The following is a 22,788-nucleotide window of genomic DNA, read 5'->3' as shown; positions in this document are numbered from 1 at the left end:
GCTGCTGCTCACTAATTACAGCTTATCACATCACTCTTACCTCACAAAAGGGCCAGCCAATAGCACAGAAGAGCTGAGGCAAGCAGGGACTCCTGGAAATCATCTTGTCCAACCTGCTTGCACAAGATCAGCTATAGCAGGTTGTCCAGGACCACATCCATCAAGGTCCTGAGTATCTCCACAGATGGATGTTTAACATCTTAATATCTCCAAAGACGGAGAGGGAAAGGCTGATGGGCAACCTAGTGAGCACACCTTCAACCTCCAAGGCATCTAACTGGCAGGTAACAGGTCTCTGTCATGAGAAGCCAGCAAATTCCTACAGAGGAAAACACCTGAGGCTACATTGACCTTGCTAGGGGAAATTTATTTGTAAGTGATGTTTACAAGAACTGTGCAAAACCTGAAAAATACAGAAGAGGTAAAGAAAGAGTAAAGGGGTAAAACAGGACTCCTGCAAGAGGGGGAAAAAATGCACTCCTCCTTTACCCACTGCTGACCTTCCCCTCCCTGTGGATCCAGCCTGTAGGCCAGGATGGATGCTCCTGGCTCACTCTGGTTCTCCCCAGCAAATCAGCCACCAAGCCCCTGGCATGTGGCAGTGTGGGTTCCTGTTGGCAAGGGTAACACTGCTCAGTTCTAGGTTATTAGCAGTGTCATCACCCTTTAGTGTTCAAACTGCTGGGAGGGCCCTTTGCCTGATGCTTCTGGAGTGATGCTAATGGCCCAAGCAGTGCAAAGGGGCCCAGGGGCTAGGGGAAATTCTTGGCAGAAGAGCTGGGTCACTCAGGAAGCAGTCTCTTGGTCAGGAGCAGTGCATGGAGACCCTCCTTGCCACATTCTCTGGTAGCAGCACAGTGCTTGCTACTCCTCCCTGTGCTGCTGGCAAGGATGGGCAGGCTCACTCAGGACCAGGGTGTAACAGCCAGCAACTGCAAAAGCAGCAATGCCAAAGTGCTTTTTGGAGCTGTGCCACCCTCATGGCTTTTCCCTTTCTACACTCTAGAAAGAAGGAGAGCAGGTGAGTTCGGGGCAGTGAAAACACTAAAGAAATGAAGTGGTCCTTGTAACTGAGCTTGGACCAAGAAAGGTGGGAGATCCCAGCAGCATAATCCTGCTACTTCCTTGCTGAGAAATGCAGCCCAGGAGAAAGGAGGGCTGTCTCTCTCTGCCTTGTTCCCAAGCCCTCTCAGGAAGAGTCACCCAGTCCTCTGCCCCAACCCCATCAGGCAGGGCAGGGAATAAAGGCCGCATGCAAAAGGCTGGTGCCCACAACTGAGCTCCCAGCACTGGAACTGCAGGTACAGCGTGAACTACAGTCCAGGGGACATAAAGCAACTACAGGCATCGCTTCCTCTCCCCACATCCCCCTCCTTTCCTCTCCACCCTTTCAAGCTTTTCACATCATCCATTGCCCCTGCAACACAAGTGGTATAGAAACCACAGAAGCCAGAGGAAAGTTTGCCTGCCTATATGCCCTCCATATCCCCCAAACTCTGTCTACAACTGAAGAGAGGGAAGGCTGAGGCTCCAGAGCATCACATGCAAGCTGCAAACTGCCAAGGGGCAGAAGGCTCATGACAAGCAGGCAGCCACCTGGTAGGCACCCTCAGCCGTGTGCTGGATGCTGTGCTCCTGCAGCACACCCAACTCCAGGAACCGTTCCCCACACCATATGCACTTGTACTGCTGCTCCCGAGCATGCACACTGTGGTGCTTGTTGAGATGTTCACGCTGCTTGAAGGCCTTCTCGCAGGAGGGGCACTTGTAGGGCTTCTCACCGGTGTGCACGCGCCGGTGGCGCTGTAGGTCCGAGGTGTACCTGAACCGCTTGTCACAGTCAGGGCACTGGAGGGGCTTCTCACGGGCCAGATCACAGTGGTGCTGCACAAACTCGGACGAGGAGAAGAAACGTCTCTCACAGAGTGCGCACTTGAGGGGCTTTTCGGAGCAGTGGGCCTGCTGGTGTTTCTGCAGCGCCGAGGCCCGCTTGTAGGACTTGTTGCATATGCCGCACTTGAAGGGACGCTCTGCGTTCTGCATACACTTGTGCCGCAGCAACTCCAAGGACTGGCTGAAGCCTTTCTGGCACATGTTGCACTTGAAGAGGCTTTCTATGCCGTGCATGTGCTGGTGGTACACCAAGTGTGAGGGCTGCACAAAGCCCTTCTCACACAGGTTGCACTTGAAGGGCTCCTCAGCCTTGTGTGTGCGGCGGTGGCGCATCAGTGTGTACTGCTGCTTGAAGCTCATCTGGCACAGGTCACACTTGAAGGGCCGCTCCTCGCTGTGCGTGCGCTCATGCTGCCGCAGGTCAGACGGACGCTTGAAAGCCTTCTGGCACTCACTGCAGTGGAAGGGCCGCTCCCCGCTGGGCGTGCAGGGGTGCTGCAACAGCTCCGATGACTCCTTGAAGTGCAGCTCGCAGATGTTGCACTTGAAAAGGTGCTCTCCAGAGTGTGCATACATGTGGCGCACCAGATGGGAGCGGTGCTTGAAGGTCTTCTCACACACCGTGCACTTGTAGGGCCGCTCTGAGCTGTGCGTTCGTTTGTGGTGCACCAGATGGGACGACTGGCTGAAGCTCTTGTTGCACAGCGTGCACTTGTAGGGCTTCTCGCCCGTGTGGATGCGCTCATGCCGAGACAGCTCCGAGAGGTGCTTGAAGGTCTTCTGACAGATGGAGCAGCTGTAGGGTTTCTCTGAGGCATCAAGAGGCTGTGAATGCTCTGCCTCGGGGGGCTTGCAGGTTTTCTCACAGATAGAGCACTTCATGGCATTGCCGTTGTGGAGATTGTGGTGCTGCGCCAGTGAGGTCAGGAGGGAGAAGCCCATCTTGCAGACACCGCACACAAAGGGCTTCTGCTCCACCTGGATGCACTGGTGTTCAAGAAGGTCAGTGGCCTGGTGGAAGATCTTCAGGCACTGGGTACACTGGAAAGAACGGTCATGGCCTGGCAAGCACTGGTGTTCATGGGGGTTGGAGAGGTGAGCAAGGTCGTGGCCACACACTCCACATTTGTGAGATAGCTCGCCAGCCTGGAGGGAGGTGTGCTGCTGGTGCTGCAGACCAGGGTCTGGCTGGAGCAGGATGCCGTAGACAGAACAGCCCAAGGGGTTGTCAGCAGTGCTGGGTGGGATGGAGTGCTCTGGGAGGGCAGCTGCCCCAGTGTGGTGCTGCTGCGGTGGTTGCTGCTGTTGCTGCTGCCAGCTTTCTGACATGCTTGGGGAAAACCACGGGATTTTAGCAGCAACAGCTTCAGTTTCTTGGTGGAAAGGATTCAAGTAAAAACAAAAACTGAAAGTATCTAAGATCCTGATTCCCTGTAGCTGATCCGCTGAAGTCAAGGACAGAAAATCCAGACCACAGCCAGGATCCTGAGAAGCAAAGAAGTGATCAAGACTCCAGAGCCTCTCCTTGGATCAGCACAAGTTCTTTGTGGACTAATTTGGTTTGGCTTTTTCTTTTTTCATCAAAAGAACAGGAGGCAGAAACAAGTGCCTTGAAGACAAGAAGAGGTCCTTCTCCATGCTGGCTGTGATGTGCTCACACTTGGGAAGGGCAAGGGAAACAGCCCAGGGAACAGCTCTCTCTGCAAGGAAGAGGACAGCTCGTGTCAGGTCTTGGAGGAAAGATGGGCAACTCTCCAGTCAACCTCCCCCCACAGCTCGCTTTGAAAACTCTTCTGCATCCCTGCAAAGCTGCTAGGAGGCAAATTTGGAGTTGCTGACCAGAACCAGAGCCCCACCCCCCTCCCTTGCTGCTGGAGGAAGGATGACTGGACCTGGGGAGGGTCAGGCTCTGCCCACACACAGTCAGGCATGTGTTTGAGCCATGTGCTCTCACAAGAACCCCCAGGTTCCAGACAGCAAAGCCACTACAGCTGCTGTCAGTTGATGCATTGCCCAGCCCTGCTGGGGGCATGGGCTGAGAACACCCATCTCTGCACAAGCTGAGGTACACTAAATGCTGTGCAATCAAGAAGCTACTGGATTAGATTTTACAGACATTGAGGAAGATCCCAAACTGATTCCACCTCAGCTGAAACACCCCTGTGAAGCAGTTGTGCTCCTCCTGCAGCTTGGGTATTAGGCACATACACAAGAGATGTATGTAAGAGATTTCCTCTCTCTCTCGGCAACACTTATAGACTAGGAAGAACCAGAGTGAAGGCTTGCCTTCACCTTGTGGATAGGATATTCTCCTATCCACAAACAAAACACAGAACCCACAGGTATTATGCACAGAACCTGCTGTGAAGATAAAAGAAGTGTTAAAGCAATAGCTTGGCTAAACCTCCTACCAAACCATGGAACAGAAGTACACGAACTGAACAACCTACACCAGAGCTGCTGCCTAGCCTTACTGCAGAATATCATAGCTCACTAAAAAGTTCTAGTCTTTCTAGAGATGTCCAGGAAAACCTGGTATAAAGTTCAGAAGAGTAAAACCCACCAGTGAACATCCGAATCAACACACCTCAAGACAGAGAAAGGGTCCAGGCCTTGGTGAGAAACAGCCTGGGCCATGAGCCCCTAACCCCCATCAGAACACAGACAGGAATGGGTCAACCCACCTACCCCCACCCAGGGGAAGTAAAACCTTAGTCTTCCAAGGTGTTTGTTGTGTTCAAAATCAAGTGATAACAAGCACTAGAGAAACCCACTTCCCACCTCCCCCAGCTGTCAGCTGAGACCAAATCGTTCCCCACCATTTGAGCAGCTTCTGCCTGTGGGGACACTGAATTTTGACCACCAGCAAATTTTGGGCAACAAAATGCCAAAAGCCCCATCACAGCCCTGCCAGAAGGCAAGATCTCCTCTTTCTCCTACACAGCTCACCTTCCCTGTGGACACAGAGGGAGGACTGGCAGCGAAAATCCCTAGCACCGAGCTCGATGGGATAGATACATAACTTCAGCCCGGCTGCCGCCTTCCCCCTCAGGCAGCGTTAACCATGGCAGAAGCATGTCAGCACAGCACCCCAAACCCATGGAGGAGGGGGAGAACGCGGAATACCAACCTTGGCTTACCGAGGGCTCTGCACGGGTACCTGAGCAGGAGCCAGCTCCGAGCCTAACTCATTCCTCCGTGGGAGGTGGGAAACGACAACCATTCCAGGAAAGCAGACAAGAACTCAGAAGTACTTTCAAACTGGAACAGCAGCCCGCAGCAAGCCGTGCTCCGGCATGGTGAGGCCCTCTCCCGCCTCCCACCGCCGGGCCAAGGCTAAGGCCGCCTCAGGGAACGGCGCGGCGGGCCCCTGGGTCGCCGGGGAGCTCGAAGGACAGCGGCCGCCGCCACAGTCCGTGGCCAGGCCCGTTCCGCCGCTCGCCTCTCCCCATGGGACGGCTCCGGCGGCCCCGCTGACCAGAGCGCTGACGGTGCCCTGCGGCCTGCCCTGCCGCCGCGCTGTGAGAAATCCCGCGCTGGGCTGGGTGGGGATGTCCCTGCCTGCCCCGGCGAGGCCCACACAAAAGGCGGCGACGGCAGCAGTCGGGCCCTCAACCTGCGGCGGGTGGAAGGCCCCTGTCAGCCCGCTCTCCACCCGAGCCTCGTAGGAGGGGGAGCCAGAACAGAGGGAAGGAAAGGATGCACCGATACCGGAAGCGGGCGGTGGCTAGGGAGGGAGGGAGGGAGGGAGGGAGGGAGGGAGGGAGGGAGGGAGGGAGGGAGGGAGGGAGGGAGGGAGCGATCGAAGCCGGCCGGACCAGCGGAGGTGGAACGAGCCACGGAGGCTGCCCCCTGCTGAGCTGCGCCGACAACAGCACCCCCGCTGGCACCTGAGGGTGTGCCCTGGCAGCAGCGACTTAGAAGGGCCCGGCGGGGCCATGAGGGCAGTGCTGGTGGGATGCAGCATCTCGGAGGAGGAGGAAGAGGAGCACCGGGGCGGCGGCGCGCAGAGGCCTCCCTAGGCCAGGTGAGTGCGACAGTACGGGCCCTGGGTGTCTGGAGCCAAGTGAAGCTTTACACCAACCAGAACAAGACCAGGTGAGTGAGCAGTGGGGCAGCCTGCCCCCACACCCGCCCACGGGTAGGGAATTTGACCTTCCTACATTCTATAAGGTGAGGCATCTCCCAGTACTTCCCTGCCAGTCTGGATGTGCCAACTTGTTCCCTGTGAGAGGTGCTTGAAATATTCATCTCAAATCAAGAGGCACAGGAAGGTTAGGCTCTGAAGTGGTTTTCTCTGGGCTGCTCATACTTCACACACTGAACATGATCTTGTTGAGAATGGGAATAGTACAAATCTGTGACTTCTGTATCATGCCCTGTGCAGGAGAGTAAGGATGTTAACTGTCTGGTGGCCTCTTGAGAATCATGTCTCTGGGGCAAAGGGCCAGAGCGAACACCCTGCTATGCATGGAAGTGTTAGAAAAGAGTGAAGTTTTTAAGATAAATAATCATATAAAATGGTAGGAACGATTATGTTTGAGAGGTTTATAAATCAATAGTGTGATTTTGTAGAGTAGAAAGAGCTATAATTTTGCAGTTCTGTCTGCAGTCCCGTATCGTGGTTAACCTGTAACCAGTGATACAATGGTAGTCTTGGTAGCAAGAGCTTATATAACCATATATGGTGAAGGGTGTATGGGTGAATTTAGAGAGATATATTGTGAAATTCTATCCAAGCAGAACCTAGAAATTACCAGAGGTAGTCAAGGGAAAATAGAACAATGCTGGCATCCACATAATGGTTGGGATATGTCCAGAGGACAAAAAGGTGAAAAGAACAAGCCGAGGAAGACTTCTTACTTCATCCGAGGAAGACTCCTTACTTCATCAGGACGACCACCAGAGGGGGGCTGTGCAAGCGCAGAAGAGGCTGATGTCATAATAGACTGATGTGGCAATCCTTAATGCATATGTATTAGTTAATAATGCAATCTGTATTTAATATGTATTAGTTATGTAACCTTCAGTGTATAAATTGCGAACGCAATGTGACGAGGTCGAAGCCAGATTTGGGCGCGTGCCCCTGGTTTCCCAGCACTGCAATAAAGCACCTCATATAACCATTCCGGTGGTTATGTGTCAGTCCTTACGCTAACAGAAGCAGGATTATCCTAGGATAGGAAGGGCTTGGGGTGAGCACTGTGGGACTGAGAGCTTGTGTCTTTTTCTTGAGCATTTTCCTGGGACATCAGTCCAGCCTTTTTGCTTGGTACTAGCTTTGGGGACAGGTTGTGGAATTTGAAGAGCCAGACCCTGATTTCTGTATTTCCAGAGCTGAGCAGGGGGCTCTTGTGTGTTATTTGGAAGTGACCCACCTACCCTCTGGGAGCGGAGGGATGGGGAGAAGAATGGAAAGAATGAAACTCCCACAGGTTGAGATAAGATCAGTCCAGTAACTAAGGTATAACACAAAACTACTACTGCTACCACCAATAATAATAATGATAAGGGAAATAACAAAAGGTGGGAAGGCTGAGGTGGAGGGGGGGGCGCTTCATCCCCAAGTTGCTGAGAGCTGGTTTGCTTCACCCTATCCTGATCCGCCTCCTCAGCAAGAGCTGCTGCCTGGTCCCAAAGGGTGGTCAGAGGCATCACACTCCCAACCCTATATCCATGTATGCCTGATGAGCATTGCTGCCTCACTCCTCCCTTCTCATCTCCTTCCCATCCAGGTGACCAGTACTGGATCTTCTGAGAAGCCAACCTGGAGCCCAGGTACACACAGCCCCCGGTCACCTACGGGCAGGGCATCCCCTACGACAGCATCGACACAGCTGTCTGGTGGGATCCAACAGGCCACACCTTCTTCCATGGGGATAGGTCAGTTTCTGTGGGGTCCTTCTCCCTTCTCTGCTGGCTCCAGGCCCTGGCAGGGGTGGTCACGGTGGGTGTTTCAAAGCCCTGTGCTCCTCCCCTGCTCACCACCAACCTTCCCAGATACTGGCACTTTAATGAGGACACCCACTCCATGGACCCTGGGTACCCAAAGATCATCTGGGTGGGCATACCTCCCTCACCCAAGGGTGCCTTCCTCAGCCCGGATACCTGTAAGTAGAGGAGATTAAGGGTGGGATGGGACCAGAGGGGATGGGGTCACCCATTTGGTGGCCTGGCCACATGGGATGGAGACTAGGAGGGTGTCTGGGAATAAGTGGTGAAGCCCTTGCTGAAGGGTTTCACTGGTCCTGGAGCAAAACCTGCTGTCCTGGGCATCTGCAGGGGTGCCCAGGTTGTGGGAGCCCTTGAACCTGCCCACTTACCCCTCACCTCCATCTCACACACACACCAGCCTCCATCTACTTCTACAGAGGCACAAAGTACTAGAAATTTGACAAGCATCTAATGACAGAACAGGGTTATCCCAAATCCATCCTGTGGGACTTCATGGACTATCACACAGCACTGGTCCCAGAACCCCATCCCCACTGACCCAGTGGGGACTGGCCCCCCTTCAACCCTGATGGGGAGTTGCGAGCCGAAGGCAATGAGGAGGAGGAGCAAGAGGAGGATTATGGCAAGGGTGGCCACCAGCCAGGTGGGGACATAGACACTGTGGTGCAGATCAACAAGTATGCGTGCACCATGAGCGTGGTCATGATGCTGGTGCTGCTGCTTTGCACTTGCTAAGCAGGGTCGGGCTCAGTTAGTACTTGGATTGGAGACTGCCTGGGAATCCAGTGTGCTGTAGGCTTTTTTCAGGGATACAGAGGATCTGAGGCCAGCTATACCCTGAGACAAGGATGCACAAAAGCACAAAATATAATCAGTTCTAAGCAATGATAAATGTGATAGCTTTGTAATGGGAAAATAACTGCAGTGCTTGAAGGTAGTTGACACAGTCTCAGGTCCTTAGGACCTTAGTACAAAAGGTGTAAGAAAAGCAGAACAGAAAAACAGGACCTGGGGATGGGGAGTATCTAGGACTAGCAGATGTCCAGGATGGAAGCAGTTAAACTAACTGATAAGTAGAAGGACAGGATGTTTGCTATGTCTGTAATGTTAATTAAGCTGGTTATGAAGATTGTTGGGAAAAGTAAAAGACCCTTAAAAACCACCACATTTTTGTATGCATGCGGGAAACTTTCTGGAAAATGATGTAATATGCCCAGTGACCATATAAGGATGGTCTGCATGGCAATACGGGGACGCACCTTAGGAGGAGCTATCCCCCGTGTCTCCTGGCGTAGCAGTAAAGAATACCTGCTTGTCAGCTTGAAACTCTGTTGGCGAGTTTGTTCCTGGAGTTTTCTCCAAATCAACCCCAACTGAAAAAGAGATACTGGCAGCCTATGAAGGGGTTCCAGATGCTTCAGAACTGATTGGCACTGAAGCAGAGCTCCTCCTGGCACCCCGGTTGCCCGTGCTGGGCTGGATGTTCAAAGGCAGGGTCTCCTCTACACATTGTGATAAACACATAAATGTATTTGCTTTCACAAATCATAGGTGTGGTTATGTGGATATAACTGTACCAGTTTACAGCAACAGAAACAAAGCTCACTAAAGACACAAGATTAGACAACAAGTTAAAAAGGGCCAGAACTCTCGAGCAAAATGGAGTCACATAGCAAAAGAATTTGTAAAGGTTGAGACCAAGGGGCACAAAATCACAAAATGGAATATAGAAACCTTTAGAATTAGTTTTAAGTAATGTTAAGTTTGATGGCTTTGTAATAGTAGCAATGGAAAATTACTGAGGTGCATGATACATAGAGAAAAAAATAGAGTACAGCTAGAGAACATACTGAGAATTCTCTCACAATAAATCGTTATAGTTGACATAGTTTCAAAAAAAACAGTCTAAAAGAACAGGACACAGGGATAAAGAGTATCTGGGAATGGCAGGTGTCCAGGATGGGCTACAGTTACACTAACTGGTAAGTAGGAGGATAGGAGGATTATTATGTCTATGGTGCTAACGAACCAATTAAACTGGTATGAGTGTCTACTGTGTGTGCTTCAAAGGCTGCCAGAAGTGATGAAGATTGTTGGAAGAAGTAAACGACCCTCAGAGACCACCACCACAATTCTGTACGCATGCAGGGAACTCTCTGGAAAATGATGTAATCCATACGTAGCCTCATGAATATGTATGTATGCCCAGGGATGGCTTGTATAGCAATAGGGGGACACATGTTAGGAGGAGCTATCCCCCATGTCTCCCAGTGCCGCAGTAAAGAATACCTGCTTGTCAGCTTGAAAACGTTGTTGGCAAATTTGTTCCTGGAGTTTTCTCAGAATCAAGGTAAAAGAAAGAAGGGGGGGGGGGGCTTGATATAAGAAAAGCTAGTGCCTGGAAAACATAGAGATAAAGTACTTTTTAGCTTAGCTTAGGTTGTAGAAAGAGAACAATGTTTATGTTGTAAGTCTGTGGAATGTAGTGGCCACACTAAACATGAGTTTACTGTTTCACACTAGTCTTCTAAAGTATCTTTAAAGAACAGTGTTTGTGTTGTAAGTCTGTGGTGAGATAACAGGATTTAGTGGCCCCACTAAACATGAATGAGTTATTTCACACCATCCTTCTACTTATCAGTTAGTTTAGAGACAGAGCCTCCCAAACATCTGCTAGCTTTGTATACTCCTTGCCTGCCTATCCTGCAATAAATTTTGCAGGAAGGTCACACTGCTCTAAATCATTGTGATCCAGGGATCGACTCCACAACTCGTTAAAGTTGTAAAGTAGGTATGCTTTTTATTCAGCACTGAGGTGCATGGGGATAGTTCACAGTATCACAGTATGTTAGAGATTGGAAGGGACCTCAAAAGATCATCTAGTCCAATCCCCCTGCCAGAGCAGGAACACCTAGATAAGGTTACACAGGAACGTGTCCAGGCGGGTTTTGAATGTCTCCAGAGAAGGAGACTCCACAACCTCCCTGGGCAGCCTGTTCCAGTGTTCTGTCACCCTCACTGAGAAGAAGTTTCTTCTCAAGTTTAAGTGGAACCTCTTGTGTTCCAGTTTGTACCCATTTCCCCTTGTCCTATCATTGTTTGCCACTGAGAAGAGCCTGGCTCCATCCTCGTGACACTCCCCCTTTATATATTTATATACACTAATAAGGTCACCCCTCAGTCTCCTCTTCTCCAAACTATAGAGACCCAGCTCCCTCAGTCTTTCCTCATAAGGGAGATGCTCCACTCCCTTAATCATCTTAGTTGCCCTAAGTTCCTCCAAAGTATGCACACCCGGGGTCGTTTTTCCCTCTACATTTATTCTCTTAAGGTATACATATACATTAGATTACTCAGTATGCCTATACATATTTAGTATCTATCCTTGCTTCATATTATAATGAGCTAGAAGATCCTTTGCACCTGTGCAGTGCCCCCTCTGGTCATGGGCAGGGGGTCTCAAAATGAAGTAAATGAGTCTTCCTCCTGTGGGTAGGGGTCTTCAAGATGAAGTAAATGAGTCTTCCTCTTCTTAAATTTTTCACCTTTTAGTCCTCACGTATGGCCTTAGGGTTTGGTCGGTGTCCCAGTCATAAACCATCTGCTACTCCCCCTTATCAGTAGATTCAGGTATCTGCTGTTCCTTGTCAATAGAACCAGGTGTCTGCTTTTCCTTATCAATAGTTAGTGCCTTTGTTTTGCTTAGTAGGCATGATAGGTACAGACAGTACTTTTGTTTAAGCAAGCAAATTCCTCTAACACCCTTTTACATTCCAGTGGAACGGCCAGGATGGATGCCAGAGCTGAGGAGTGAGAAAACAAAACAAAACAAAACAAAGCTTAGTATGTTTAAAGTAACCTGGGGGTGAAGCCCAGACTTGGAGGAACAGATAGATTGGTTGAACCAAGAACTGCTAACTGAAATAGCAAGAGGGTAGTACAACCACAAGCTTTATGAGCCGTCACCTAAGCAGCATCAGGGTGGCAGATCCAAAAAAAAAAAAAAAAGGGGGGGGGCAATGATGCAGCAAACACCTCGTGATAACCTGGAGGAGGGGGTGTATTTGTGTCCTCCTGCCTACAGGTCCATGGCGACTGCAAATTTTGTCAAGCCTTGCCATGAGCTGGACAGACGAGTGGAGGAACCTGATGCATCAGCTACAGGAGCTGAATACCCCAATGCAGGACCGTGAATATCCCAAGCAGAATGAGATAGAGGAAGAGAAAAACTAATGATTGCAAAACATCATTTGGGGGCAACTGAGAGGTAACAGCTTGAATATGTGTGTTTGTAAAGTAGCTATTGTTAGAGGCTTTGATTTTGTGTATAAAACCACCTGTATTTACTAGCCAGTTGCTGATAAGAAACTACACCTTGTATTATATGGATTTGTCACTTGTAAAAGAGATGTTAGAGTATGCAAATTTGTAGTAGCTGCTAGAAAATGCTAAGTCAAAAGATAGAAATATTCTAATACAATGGTAGTGTTATACAGCAGGTAATGGAACAAATTAAGAGGGTAGGAGAATTCCACTGGTAAGAAATTTCTTTGGCTAGTCCCTTGCTGGCATCAGCATCTTCAACATGCTGCTGCACCCTGTAATAGTTACTCTGCTAATGTAAATCTGTGTGTGTGCCTTGCCATAATAACGACTTGTTATTGGATGAAGCAGGTGAAACTCTGCATTGACAAGAAGGTGCAAGGACTGAGGCTGACCAAATGCCTGCTACCACAATCAAGGGCAAGACTGGGTTGGCCTCTGTGTTTGCCACCAAGAAGAACCTTTAGCTCTGCTGCTGGGTGCAACCCAGCAGGCGTGGAGCGCTGGGGACACATGCCATGCCAGACCTTGATGTGAAGGATGGCCTCCGCTGGTACCAGAGAGCCATACAGGAGAAAAAAGGGACAGGCCCAGCAGCCTGTAGTTGGCATATGTTGGCATATTTCTTTAATAAGGTTACAATGTTTCTATTTCACACAACTGTTTACATTCCATATTTCAATAAAGTTTTATTGGCATCGATAGCAGGTCAATCCATTTGTATAATTCACCAAAATAAATATCTATATGTCTGAATGTCTGCAGTCTCCAGTCTATGGGATAGCCAGAAGGAGTGAGAGCTGAAGGCATGGCCTCCTCGAGGAGGTCAGGTTGTCTCTTCCAGGCCCTCTTGCCTGAGTATTTTGGCATCACTTAGTCTTTGGTTGCAGTTTTTCATGCTATCAGCTCTGAGGGTTTCACTTTGTCAGGTTGTCTCTCCTTGCGTGGGGCCACAGAGGAGGTGCAAGGGTTTGGGGTCGGCTCTTGTGGTGCGTTGGACTGCAGCAGCCAGTGCCTGAGGTCCCAGTCTCGGTCTCTGTTCCATGGCTACTCAGATGAGAAGTCACTGGCACATGGCTGGAAACTGGGGGCCTTTCCATGTGCAGACCCTCATGATTGTCTCCTCTCAGCCTGGGTGGATGGCTCTTTCTGAAGAAGTGGTGAGCAGGGAGTAGCTCTTTCCTTCCATCTCAGGCTGTGACTGGTGCAGGAGCTCAGTCAGTTGTCAGTGTCTGGGCTGAGGAACAGCTCTGGTGCTGCCATCCTACAGGACCCTCACTGACATGAATTCTCCTGCAGATGCTGCTGAAGGCTTTGGTGCTTCCAGCCCTGTCCTTCCATCTCCCACCCCTTACAGGCTGCTAGGCCTGAGGGCATGGAGTGCCCTTAAGTTGTGCTAATGCTAGTGGGGTTGGTTTGGGGTTTTAACATCAATTTCTGAACTGATTTTAAATGTGTATTGAATTGCTTCATTGAGGAGAGGCAAGATCAGGTGTTTCTCATGGCCTGTCCAAGTTGCTGTGGGGAAAAGTTGTTTTCCAGCTCTTGTGTGTTGTGATTCGGAGAAAACTCCAGGAACAAACTTGCCAACAAAGTTTTCAAGCTGACAAGCAGGTATTCTTTATTGCGGCGCCGGGAGACAAGGGGGATAACTCATCCTAACTTGTGTCCCCGTATTGCTATACAAGCCATCCTTATATAGTCCCTGGGCATACATACATATTCATGAGGCTACGTATGGATTACATCATTTTCCAGAGAGTTCCCCGCATGCGTACAGAATCGTGGTGGTGGTCTCTGAGGGTCGTTTACTTCTTCCAACAATCTTCATCACTTCTGGCAGCCTTTGAAGCACACGCAGTAGATGCTCATACCAGTTTAATTGTTTCGTTAGCACCAGAGACATAATAATTCTCCTATCCTCCTACTTATCAGTTAGTTTAACTGTAGCCCATCCTGGACACCTGCAGTTCCCAGATACTCCTTATCCCTGTGTCCTGTTCTTCTAGACTGTTTTTCTTAAAACTAGGCCAACTATAACGATTTATCTTGTGAGAATTCTCAGTATGTTCTCTAGCTGTACTCTATTTTTTTCCTCTATGTATCATACACCTCCGTAATTTTCCATTGCTACTGTTACAAAGCCGTCAAACTTAACATTACTTAAAACTACTTATAAAGGTTTCTATATCCCATTTTGTGATTTTGTGCCCCTTTGTCTCAGTTGGCATTCCCAGCTTCTGGAGAGTCGAGGCAGAAGAGGCATGGGGGAGAAGGGATTCAGCGTGGGAATTATGACTAGGTGAAAAACATTTATTGTTGTATACAGGTGCTTGACAGTGTCCAAACCTGATGGTGGAGTTTCATGGTGGTGCTTCAAGAAGTCTCAGTTCTGTAAACTTGAGTAAGCAAATCTTTCATGGTACCCTCAAGCAGAGGAAGAGATGCTCCTTCCAGCCAGTGGAATGAGTAAATGGCTTTCCCTGCTTGCAGTAACCAAAGAGGCTGGAACAACCTTCCCCATATCTCCCCACATCCGACCTCAGCTCTAGGGTAGGATGAGCTTCAACAGACCCATCCTGGAGGGAGACACAGGAGCTGAGTTTGTGTAGCCTGGGACTGGGGACCCCGAGGGCAGTATGGACACTTGGTTGCAGTTCAGGTTGGTTCCTCTTCACACCCAGAACTTGGAGCAGGAAACCCTGCTCTCTTCTGGACCTCATCAAAGCATTGTCCTGCCTGAAGGGACAGCTGGGAGCTGGAGAAGGCCATGTCTTCCCCATCTTGTCTGTGCCTGTTGCAAGTGTTCTATGGCACAATGGAAGTTTTTAGTGGGACTAGAGGAGATGGTTGTGGCAGCAGAGGGAGACAACACAGAAGGTTGGGGAGAAAAATGTGTCTGACTGTCTGTGAAAGTGCTGCTTTGCTGGACTGTATCTCCCCCTTGCCCTGCTTTCCCCTCTACCCCATCACCCCTTCCAAAGCAGCTAAGGATCCCTCATGGTCACCACATCCACAGGGACATGCAAAGGGTGTCCGGGTGGCAGGACGTGGGGCAGCGTGCCCAGCCATCTCCTCATCCCCTAGTGCTGGAGGAGCTTTGTTGAGCTGGTGGTGCCCTAGATGCTCACACTTCCCTCCTTCTGTCTCTCCTCAGGTCTGCTGCTGTTTTTCCCAGTTTTCCATATCAGAATTAGAAACAAACCAAAGGTCCTGTCAGTGTGTGTAGAGTGATGGTGGGTGGACTGCACAGTGCGAGCAGGGTTAAGAGTGGGCACCCACCTCTGACCACAGCCCTTCCCTGTGATGAGAGAGGTTCTTCTGCCTGTGGTTCCTTGTTGAGCTCTTCTGACCCAGAAAGCGTGGAAATGTGAATGAAGGGTGTGCAAAGCAGTTGTTTGTTAGTTGTTCCTTTCTCCATTCTGTCTGTTCCCCCCCAACCTCTGGTGGACCACGGTCAGCCAGGTTGCTCCTGTCCCTGCCAGGGCACAGAGGTGGCAGAGGCTGTAGTGTAATGATGGACACGCCCCTAGGTTATAATTAAAAGAATTTTATATTATGCAGTAAAAGTTTTAAAAGAAGCACATGAGGAGGAGTATTCAGTGGGGTGGGAGCTGTGGGGCAGGACCAGCCACACTGGGGAATGCTGGGCCCTGCTAGGACAGACTGGGTGAGGACAGCAGGAGGAACTAGTTGCACACACGATCACCATGGGCAAAGGAGGCACTTGCCACCTTTGGGGTTTCCCTCCTTAGGCCCCCACACTCTTCTGGAGGTGCCTGAGTGCTAATGCTGGTGCCTGCTTTACCCAGCCTGTGGGGCTTGGGCATGGCTCTGTTTGCACCCCAGTAGCTCCCATCTCTTCCTCTTTCTGGGCTCAGACTCCCCTCCTCCTTCATAGCACTATCACTGCAAAGCGCTGAGCCTGGAGCTCCTGCTCATGGGCCTCTGCATCTCAGGAGCTCCCCCATGGACATGATGCTTCACCAGCAGCTCTGGGAGAGCCTGGCTGCAGTCCTGGTGGCTGTCCAAGCTGTGCTCTGCTCTTAGATGTTAATGGACCACTTGAAACCCTGATCTAAAACCTCCAGCTGGACTCTGTATGACTATACATGGCCATTTCTCTTCCCCTGTCCCATTCCTTCACTGCTTGTGTGTTTTCCCCTACACTGAAGCTGCCCAGGCTAAAGGTACCCCTAAGACAAGCCTCTTGACTGGCAAAGAGATCCCTGCTGCTGATCCCAGGGAGGGGAGCACAGGTAAGGGGAGCACAGGTAAGTGGAGCCATGTGCTCCTGCTGGCACAGAACCACTCGGTGCTGGTCACACACAGCCCTGGCAGTGTGAGTCCTCCCACAAAGCCTGTAAGTGGTGCAGGTGGGAATTTGCCAACACTGTCCTCGTACATTACACCCACAGACAGGATCACAGAATCCCAGACTGGTTTGGGTTGGAAGGTACCTCAAAGCTCATTCAGTTCCAGCCCCCTGCCACAGGCAGGGGCACCTTCCACTAGAGCAGATTGCTCCAAGCCCTTGTGTCCAACCTGGCCTTGAACACTGCCAGGGATGGGTCAGCCACAGCTTCTCTGGGCACCCTGTGCCAGCGCCTCAGCACCCTCACAGGGAAGAAATGGTAAGATCTAATCTCAGTCTCCCCTCTGGCAGGTTAAAGCCATTACCCTTGTACTGTCCCTACAGGCCCTTGTCCAAAGCCCCTCTACATGTTTCCTGTAGCCCCTTTAGGCACTGGAGCTGCTCTAAGGAGCCTTGTCTTCTCCAGGCTGAACCAGCCCAGCTCTCTCAGCCTGGCTCCAGAGCAGAGCTGCTCCAGCCCTTGCAGCATCTCCATGGCTTCCTCTGGATGTGCTCCAACAGCTCCATGTCCCTCTTGTGTTGCTGCCCCAGAGTTGGATCAAGACTGCAGGGGGATCTTCCCAGAGCACAGCAGAGGGAGAGAATCCCCTCCCTCGACCTGCTGCTCACACTCTGGGGGTGCAGCCCAGGAGCAGCTCTGAAATGCTGAGGAAACGCCATTGTGCCAGCAAACATGAGGCAGTGCTAGGACAACCTCTTCCACCTGCTTGGGAGCGCCAGCAGCTGCTTTCTGCTACTCACACTCTGGTTGTGATATAAGAAAAGCAAGTGCCTGGAAAACATAGGGTTTAGGTAATTTTAACTTAACTTAGGTCTAAGATAGAGAACAATGTTTGTGTTGTAAATCCGTGATGTAATAACTGAATTTATTAGTCTTACTAACAAGAGTGAATTATTTATTTCCATCCTTCTAATGTGTGAATTATTTCTTACCATCCTTCTAATTATCAGTTAGTTTGGAGACAGTGACTCCCAAACATCTGCTAACTTAGGATACTCCTTGTCTGCCCATCCTGTTCTGCTTGCAATAATTTTTGTACGAAGGTCACACTGTTCTAAATCTTTGCCAGCTATCAGAAGAATTACAGATATGGCTGGTTTCAGCTAGTTTTGTGATTACTGGGGCATCCAACTGTGCCAAAGGTGAAAAGTGCACCGTAAGGAAGACTGCTTACTTCATCTTGAAGACCCCTGCCCACAACCATCGGAGGGCAGTGCACAAGCACCAAAAGGGAGGAGATTTATGATAATGAGTACCTAAACTAATTGTAATATCCCCACCTCTCTCTCGGGAACCTAATGAATATGCATGTTTGTGTGCAATAAATATCTGCTTGCTTAACCCCTGAGTGTGCAAGTTAGGAGGACCGATTCCCCCTTGCACCTGGTGCCGTAATAAACATACCTGCTTTATAACTCTCTTTGAGTTGTAGAGTCTGGTTCTGTGCTTCAATTTGGCACCCCAGATGGGACCATCTCTGTCCGCCTTCTGTACCTGCTGAGGACAGCACTCCTCTGGGCACCCCCGAGATTTCTCGGGAGGGTTCTCCCACTCACTCAGATCACCACAGGGGCAGACAAGGACCATCACTAGTGAATCATCAGGTATGTTTGAACCAGGTAAAGGGGATACCTATAAGTTGTAAGGAGACATCCTATGTGAGGTAAAGAGCGCAGGTGCTTGCCCCAAGGGTTTGGTAGGGTATCGATACAAGGGTGGTAGGTAAGGGCGTATACCTGGCTGCTAGCGTCCGTTTGGTATACACCCACAAGAAGCAGGGGGCATCTTGTGGTTTGGGTCGTACAAGAGGCAGGGGGTGTCTTGTGGAAATGGTTTTGGATCTTAGTGGTATTCGACTTATTTTGTGGCTTGTTACAGTAATGATTTTGGTCTTGTGATTTTGGTATTGGTGACAGGGTGTTATAACTGTGTTATTAACTGTTGTTTGTTTGATAGAATTTTAGTCTCTTTGTCTCAAGTGTTGTAAGTGTGTGGAGTGTGTGGGATCCCGTGTGTGTGAATGCGAGATCGATAATGGGAAATCAGCAGAGTGGAGAGATCTTGAAAAAGAGTCCTTTAGGGTACATTTTGGCACATTGGAAAGAACTGGGAGGGTTTCCTGGGGGCTCAGTAAACAAGAAAATGTTGGTAAAATATTGTAACCAATGGTGGCCTTTGTATACTTTGGAAAATCAGGAAAAATGTCCTAAAAATGGAACTCTGAACTATAATACATTGTTACAATTAATGTTTTTTTGAGGGGGCAAGGAAAACGGGATGAAGTGATGTATGCAGATATGGTTTTCACTTTAAGAAACCACCCAGCGTGACAAACGGAATGCGAAATTAACATAGTTCCGCCAGGTCCCTTAATTTTGGCTTTGGAACAGGACAGGGGAAAACAGAAAGCTAAGCTGGAGAGATGTTGTTCAGCCTGTCATATGGGGAAAGATGTTTAAAGTTAAAAAAGCCAAACAAAACAGAGTAATCAGGAAGATAGGTTGGAAAATTATGTATCACAGGTACCTCCGAGGGAAGCACCCTCTGCATCTGCCCTATCTGATATTGATAAGGAGGAAGAGATTGCTGTCACTGGCAACAAGCAGCACATTCACATTCAGAGTTAAGAAGGGGTTAAACCAGAAGTGCTGTTGCAGAGGCAGGCATCTGCAGCCCCTGCAGAGCAGGGTGAGCCAGCTCCTGTGTTTGAGCGTGGGATGGGTGCTGGGGCAGGCAAACAAGTGAGAACAGACATGTTGACAGACGGGACTGAGGGGTTGTTGAATAAATGTGGACGGGAGTGAAGGGGGAAGCATGGAGAGCATATAGGAATCAGGAACAGGTAGAAAAGGAAAAGATGGGTTGTGCTATAGCCACTGCTGTGGTGGCTGCTTTGAAACTGGTGGAGGAGGAATGTCAGGTAGAGGTGGAGGAGGGATGTCAGGCGGATGTGGGGGAGTGGGTTCTTAACGGATCGGTGTGCATGCTGTGGGGAGTTTGGACATTGGAAGTGAGGCTGCCCTGGGGACTGAATTGGAACTAGATTGATGGAGACCTGGGGAATCTACCCTAGCAGATCCACTGGTTAAATTAAAGCTAGGGACTAGAGGAAATAAAGTGGAATTTTTAGTGGATACAGGAGCAACTTATTTGGTGTTAAATCAGAGGGAAAAGAATTTGTTACAGTTGTAGGAGCTACTGGCTGCCAAGGAAAAGAAAAAAAAAAAAACAGGCACTCTTTCTGAAACCCTTAAAGTACAAATTGGGAAAAGAAATAGGAATGCATAAATTTTTATGCATGCCAAATTCTCCAAAACCTTTATTAGGGCAAGAAGCAACATTTAAAGAAGGCAGAGTTAGTTAAAAATCAATTAATTGCAGTTTTGAGTCTATCTTTAATTCAACAGAAAAGCGAACAGGAGGACCTCCCTGAAATAGAAGAAATCCTTAATCCAGGTATATCTGGGAGTATGGGCATCTGAAGTTCCAGGTAAGGTGAAAAATGCTTTGCCTGTTATACTGGAAATTAAAAAGGGGGAAGGGGGCTTGCCCAATTATAATAAAACAATATCCCTTAAAGTTAGAAGATCAAAGGGAATCAAAGAAATCATTGTTAAATTTTAAAATATAGATTATTAATTGAATGTGAATTGGAATATAATACTCCTATCTGGACAGTAAAGAAACATGATAGGAAAAGTTGCGGATTGGTTCAAGATCTTAGAGAAAAATTGTAGAGGATATTCATCCAGTAATAGATAATCTGTATACCTTATTGACTAAATTGCATAACAATCAGAAATGGTTTGCTGTCTTGGATTTAAAGGACTCTTTCTTTTGCTTACCATTGGCCAAAGAAAACCAAAATTTATTTGCTTTTGAATGGAAAATCCTGAACAGAATAAGGAGTTATACGTAACTTTCGTTGACCTCACCAAAGCTTTTGACACTGCGAACAGGAAAGGCTTGTGGCTGATCTTGAAATATTGAAAAAGTTAACTTCATGGTTACCTAATCCCTCCTAGTTGAGGCAACTGGTTGCAGGAATCTTAATACTAATTGTTTTAACAGTGATTACTTGTGGCACTCTTTCACGGACAACCCCTTGTCGTGGGGAAAGAGCTTGCGTGCCCTTGTGAAGTTGGGAGTTATGCTGGTGGTGGCTTATGCTTCCGGTAGGGTCTCCCATGCCAATCAGCTCTCAAATGAAGGGTCAGACAAAGTGTGTCCATGGGCAGGATGGGCTCACTAGCCTTTGGGCAACCATCCTAGGAGAAGGACAACTCCAACTTCAAACCCGGGCAGATGGAGCTCGTATAGCCCTGTAAGGCCATCCATCTAAGAGAAGGATACTCTAATCAAACCTATGACCTGAGGACTTTGCTGTCACCGTCCAAGCTCGCTAGGCCCTGGCAGATAAACCTCAGGTGTAAAGGGTGAGGCCAGTTCTGCACACGCTGTGCCTCACCTAAAATAAATCCACTGCGCAGGCCCGAAGGGTTTACCCACACTTACAAAGCTTTGTAGCGACAGGCGAGGGACGAAACGGCAGGTGATAAGGTGCACTGGAAGTCGCAGACCCAACCCTGCATGCAGGGGGTTCAGGACATTGGTCGCTCAAGTCTGACCCAGGAGATGACAGTCTTGTTTGGCAGCATCCTGAGAGACCAAGCAGCCTTTTTCAAGGACAGCACTGCTTGCTTCATATGGAGAGAGGCATAGAAAAGGTGGTCTAACCAAAGCTCATCTCCCCCTCCACCTGGTTGGCTAGCCGCGGCCAACGGGCATCTTCTATTGCGGTCAATTAAAGACAAAGAGACAAAGGCATACACCTGCCTCCAAAGGTGTGTCCAGATTGACACTCGCGTGTTGGAACATCAGAACCATGCTTGATACAGTGAACAGTGGACGTCCTGAGCGCCGTTCTGCACTAATTGCCCACGAATTGTCACGACTTAACATTGATATCGCTGCTCTCAGTGAAGTTCGCCTTCATGAGGAAGGTAGCCTCAAAGAACATGGTTCTGGCTATACACTCTACTGGTCAGGCAAACCCAAAACTGACAGTCATATTTCTGGAGTTGGCTTCATGATTAAAAACTCCATCATCTCTAAACTTGAAAATTTGCCAATAGGTCATTCCGACCGTATTATCTCCTTACGTCTTCCACTACACAATAAGCAACATGTTGTTCTTTTCAGCATATATGCTACAACTCAGCAAGCTGACCCTGCAGAAAAAGAAAAATTCTACTCTGACCTGCGTCACCTCACTCAAAAGGTTCCTATAGAAGATAAGATCATAATCCTTGGTGACTTCAATGCCCGAGTAGGAAAGAACTTTGAAGCCTGGAAAGGAGTACTAGGCAAGCACGGTGTTGGCAGCTGCAATGATAATGGTCACCTCTCCACAGTATCACAGTATCACAGTATGTTAGAGATTGGAAGGGACCTCAAAAGATCATCTAGTCCAATCCCCCTGCCGGAGCAGGAACACCTAGATAAGGTTACACAGGAACGTGTCCAGGCGGGTTTTGAATGTCTCCAATGAAGGAGATTCCACAACTTCCCTGGGCAGCCTGTTCCAGTGTTCCGTCACCCTCACTGAGAAGAAGTTTCTTCTCAAGTTTAAGTGGAACCTCTTGTGTTCCAGTTTGTACCCATTTCCCCTTGTCCTGTCATTGTTTGCCACTGAGAAGAGCCTGGCTCCATCCTCGTGACACTCCCCCTTTATATATTTATATACACTAATAAGGTCACCCCTCAGTCTCCTCTTCTCCAAACTATAGAGACCCAGCTCCCTCAGTCTTTCCTCATAAGGGAGATGCTCCACTCCCTTAATCATCTTAGTTGCCCTGTGCTCGACTCTCTCCAGCAGGTCCCTGTCCTTCTTAAACTGAGGGGCCCAGAACTGGACACAATATTCCAGATGAGGTCTCACCAGGGCTGAGTAGAGGGGAAGGAGAACCTCTCTCAACCTACTAACCACCCCGCTTCTAAGACAACCCAGGATGCCATTGGCCTTCTTGGCCACAAGGGCACAGTGTCGGCTCATGGTCACCCTGTCGTCCACCAGGACCCCCAGGTCCCTCTCCCCTACACTACTCTCTAACAGGTCGTTCCCCAATCTATACTGGAACCTGGGGTTGTTCCTGCCCAGATGCAGGACTCTACACTTTCCCTTGTTATATTTCATCAAGTTATTCCCCGCCCAACTCTCCAGCCTGTCCAGGTCTTGCGG

The 22,788-nt window shown here is 49.3% G+C and overlaps 1 protein-coding gene, 1 long non-coding RNA gene and 1 pseudogene across 3 annotated transcripts; 2 read left to right on the top strand and 1 right to left on the bottom strand.

Moving 5' to 3' along the window:
- Positions 1-346: 346 nt before the first annotated feature.
- LOC133217091 (zinc finger protein 319-like) lies at positions 347-5,554 on the bottom strand. Of its 2 annotated transcripts, none has more exons than XM_061362233.1 (2): positions 5,024-5,554; positions 347-3,593 (listed from the first exon to the last, which is right to left on the bottom strand). In XM_061362233.1, the coding sequence occupies exon 2, from the start codon at positions 3,220-3,222 to the stop codon at positions 1,576-1,578; it is 1,647 nt and encodes a 548-aa protein (XP_061218217.1). In that variant the 5' UTR covers positions 3,223-3,593; positions 5,024-5,554; the 3' UTR covers positions 347-1,575. The 2 variants fall into 2 exon arrangements, with proteins under 2 accessions (XP_061218217.1, XP_061218219.1); XM_061362235.1 differs by having other exon boundaries at positions 5,034-5,554.
- Positions 5,190-8,583, top strand: LOC133217093 (matrix metalloproteinase-15-like; annotated as a pseudogene).
- A 1,810-nt stretch (positions 8,584-10,393) lies between these two features.
- LOC133217092 (uncharacterized) lies at positions 10,394-17,888 on the top strand. The gene is made up of 2 exons (XR_009726802.1): positions 10,394-10,573; positions 17,591-17,888. It is a non-coding gene; the product is annotated as an uncharacterized LOC133217092 (long non-coding RNA).
- Positions 17,889-22,788: the final 4,900 nt, after the last annotated feature.

Source organism: Neopsephotus bourkii, unplaced genomic scaffold (genome assembly GCF_033783945.1).
Source record: "Neopsephotus bourkii isolate Nb327-2 ecotype Australia unplaced genomic scaffold, CSIRO-AGI_Nbou_v1 NB_1091, whole genome shotgun sequence".
Lineage (NCBI taxonomy): Eukaryota > Metazoa > Chordata > Aves > Psittaciformes > Psittacidae > Neopsephotus > Neopsephotus bourkii.
The sequence above is the reverse complement of the archived record's forward strand: the minus strand, read 5'-3'. Positions and strand labels throughout refer to the sequence as shown.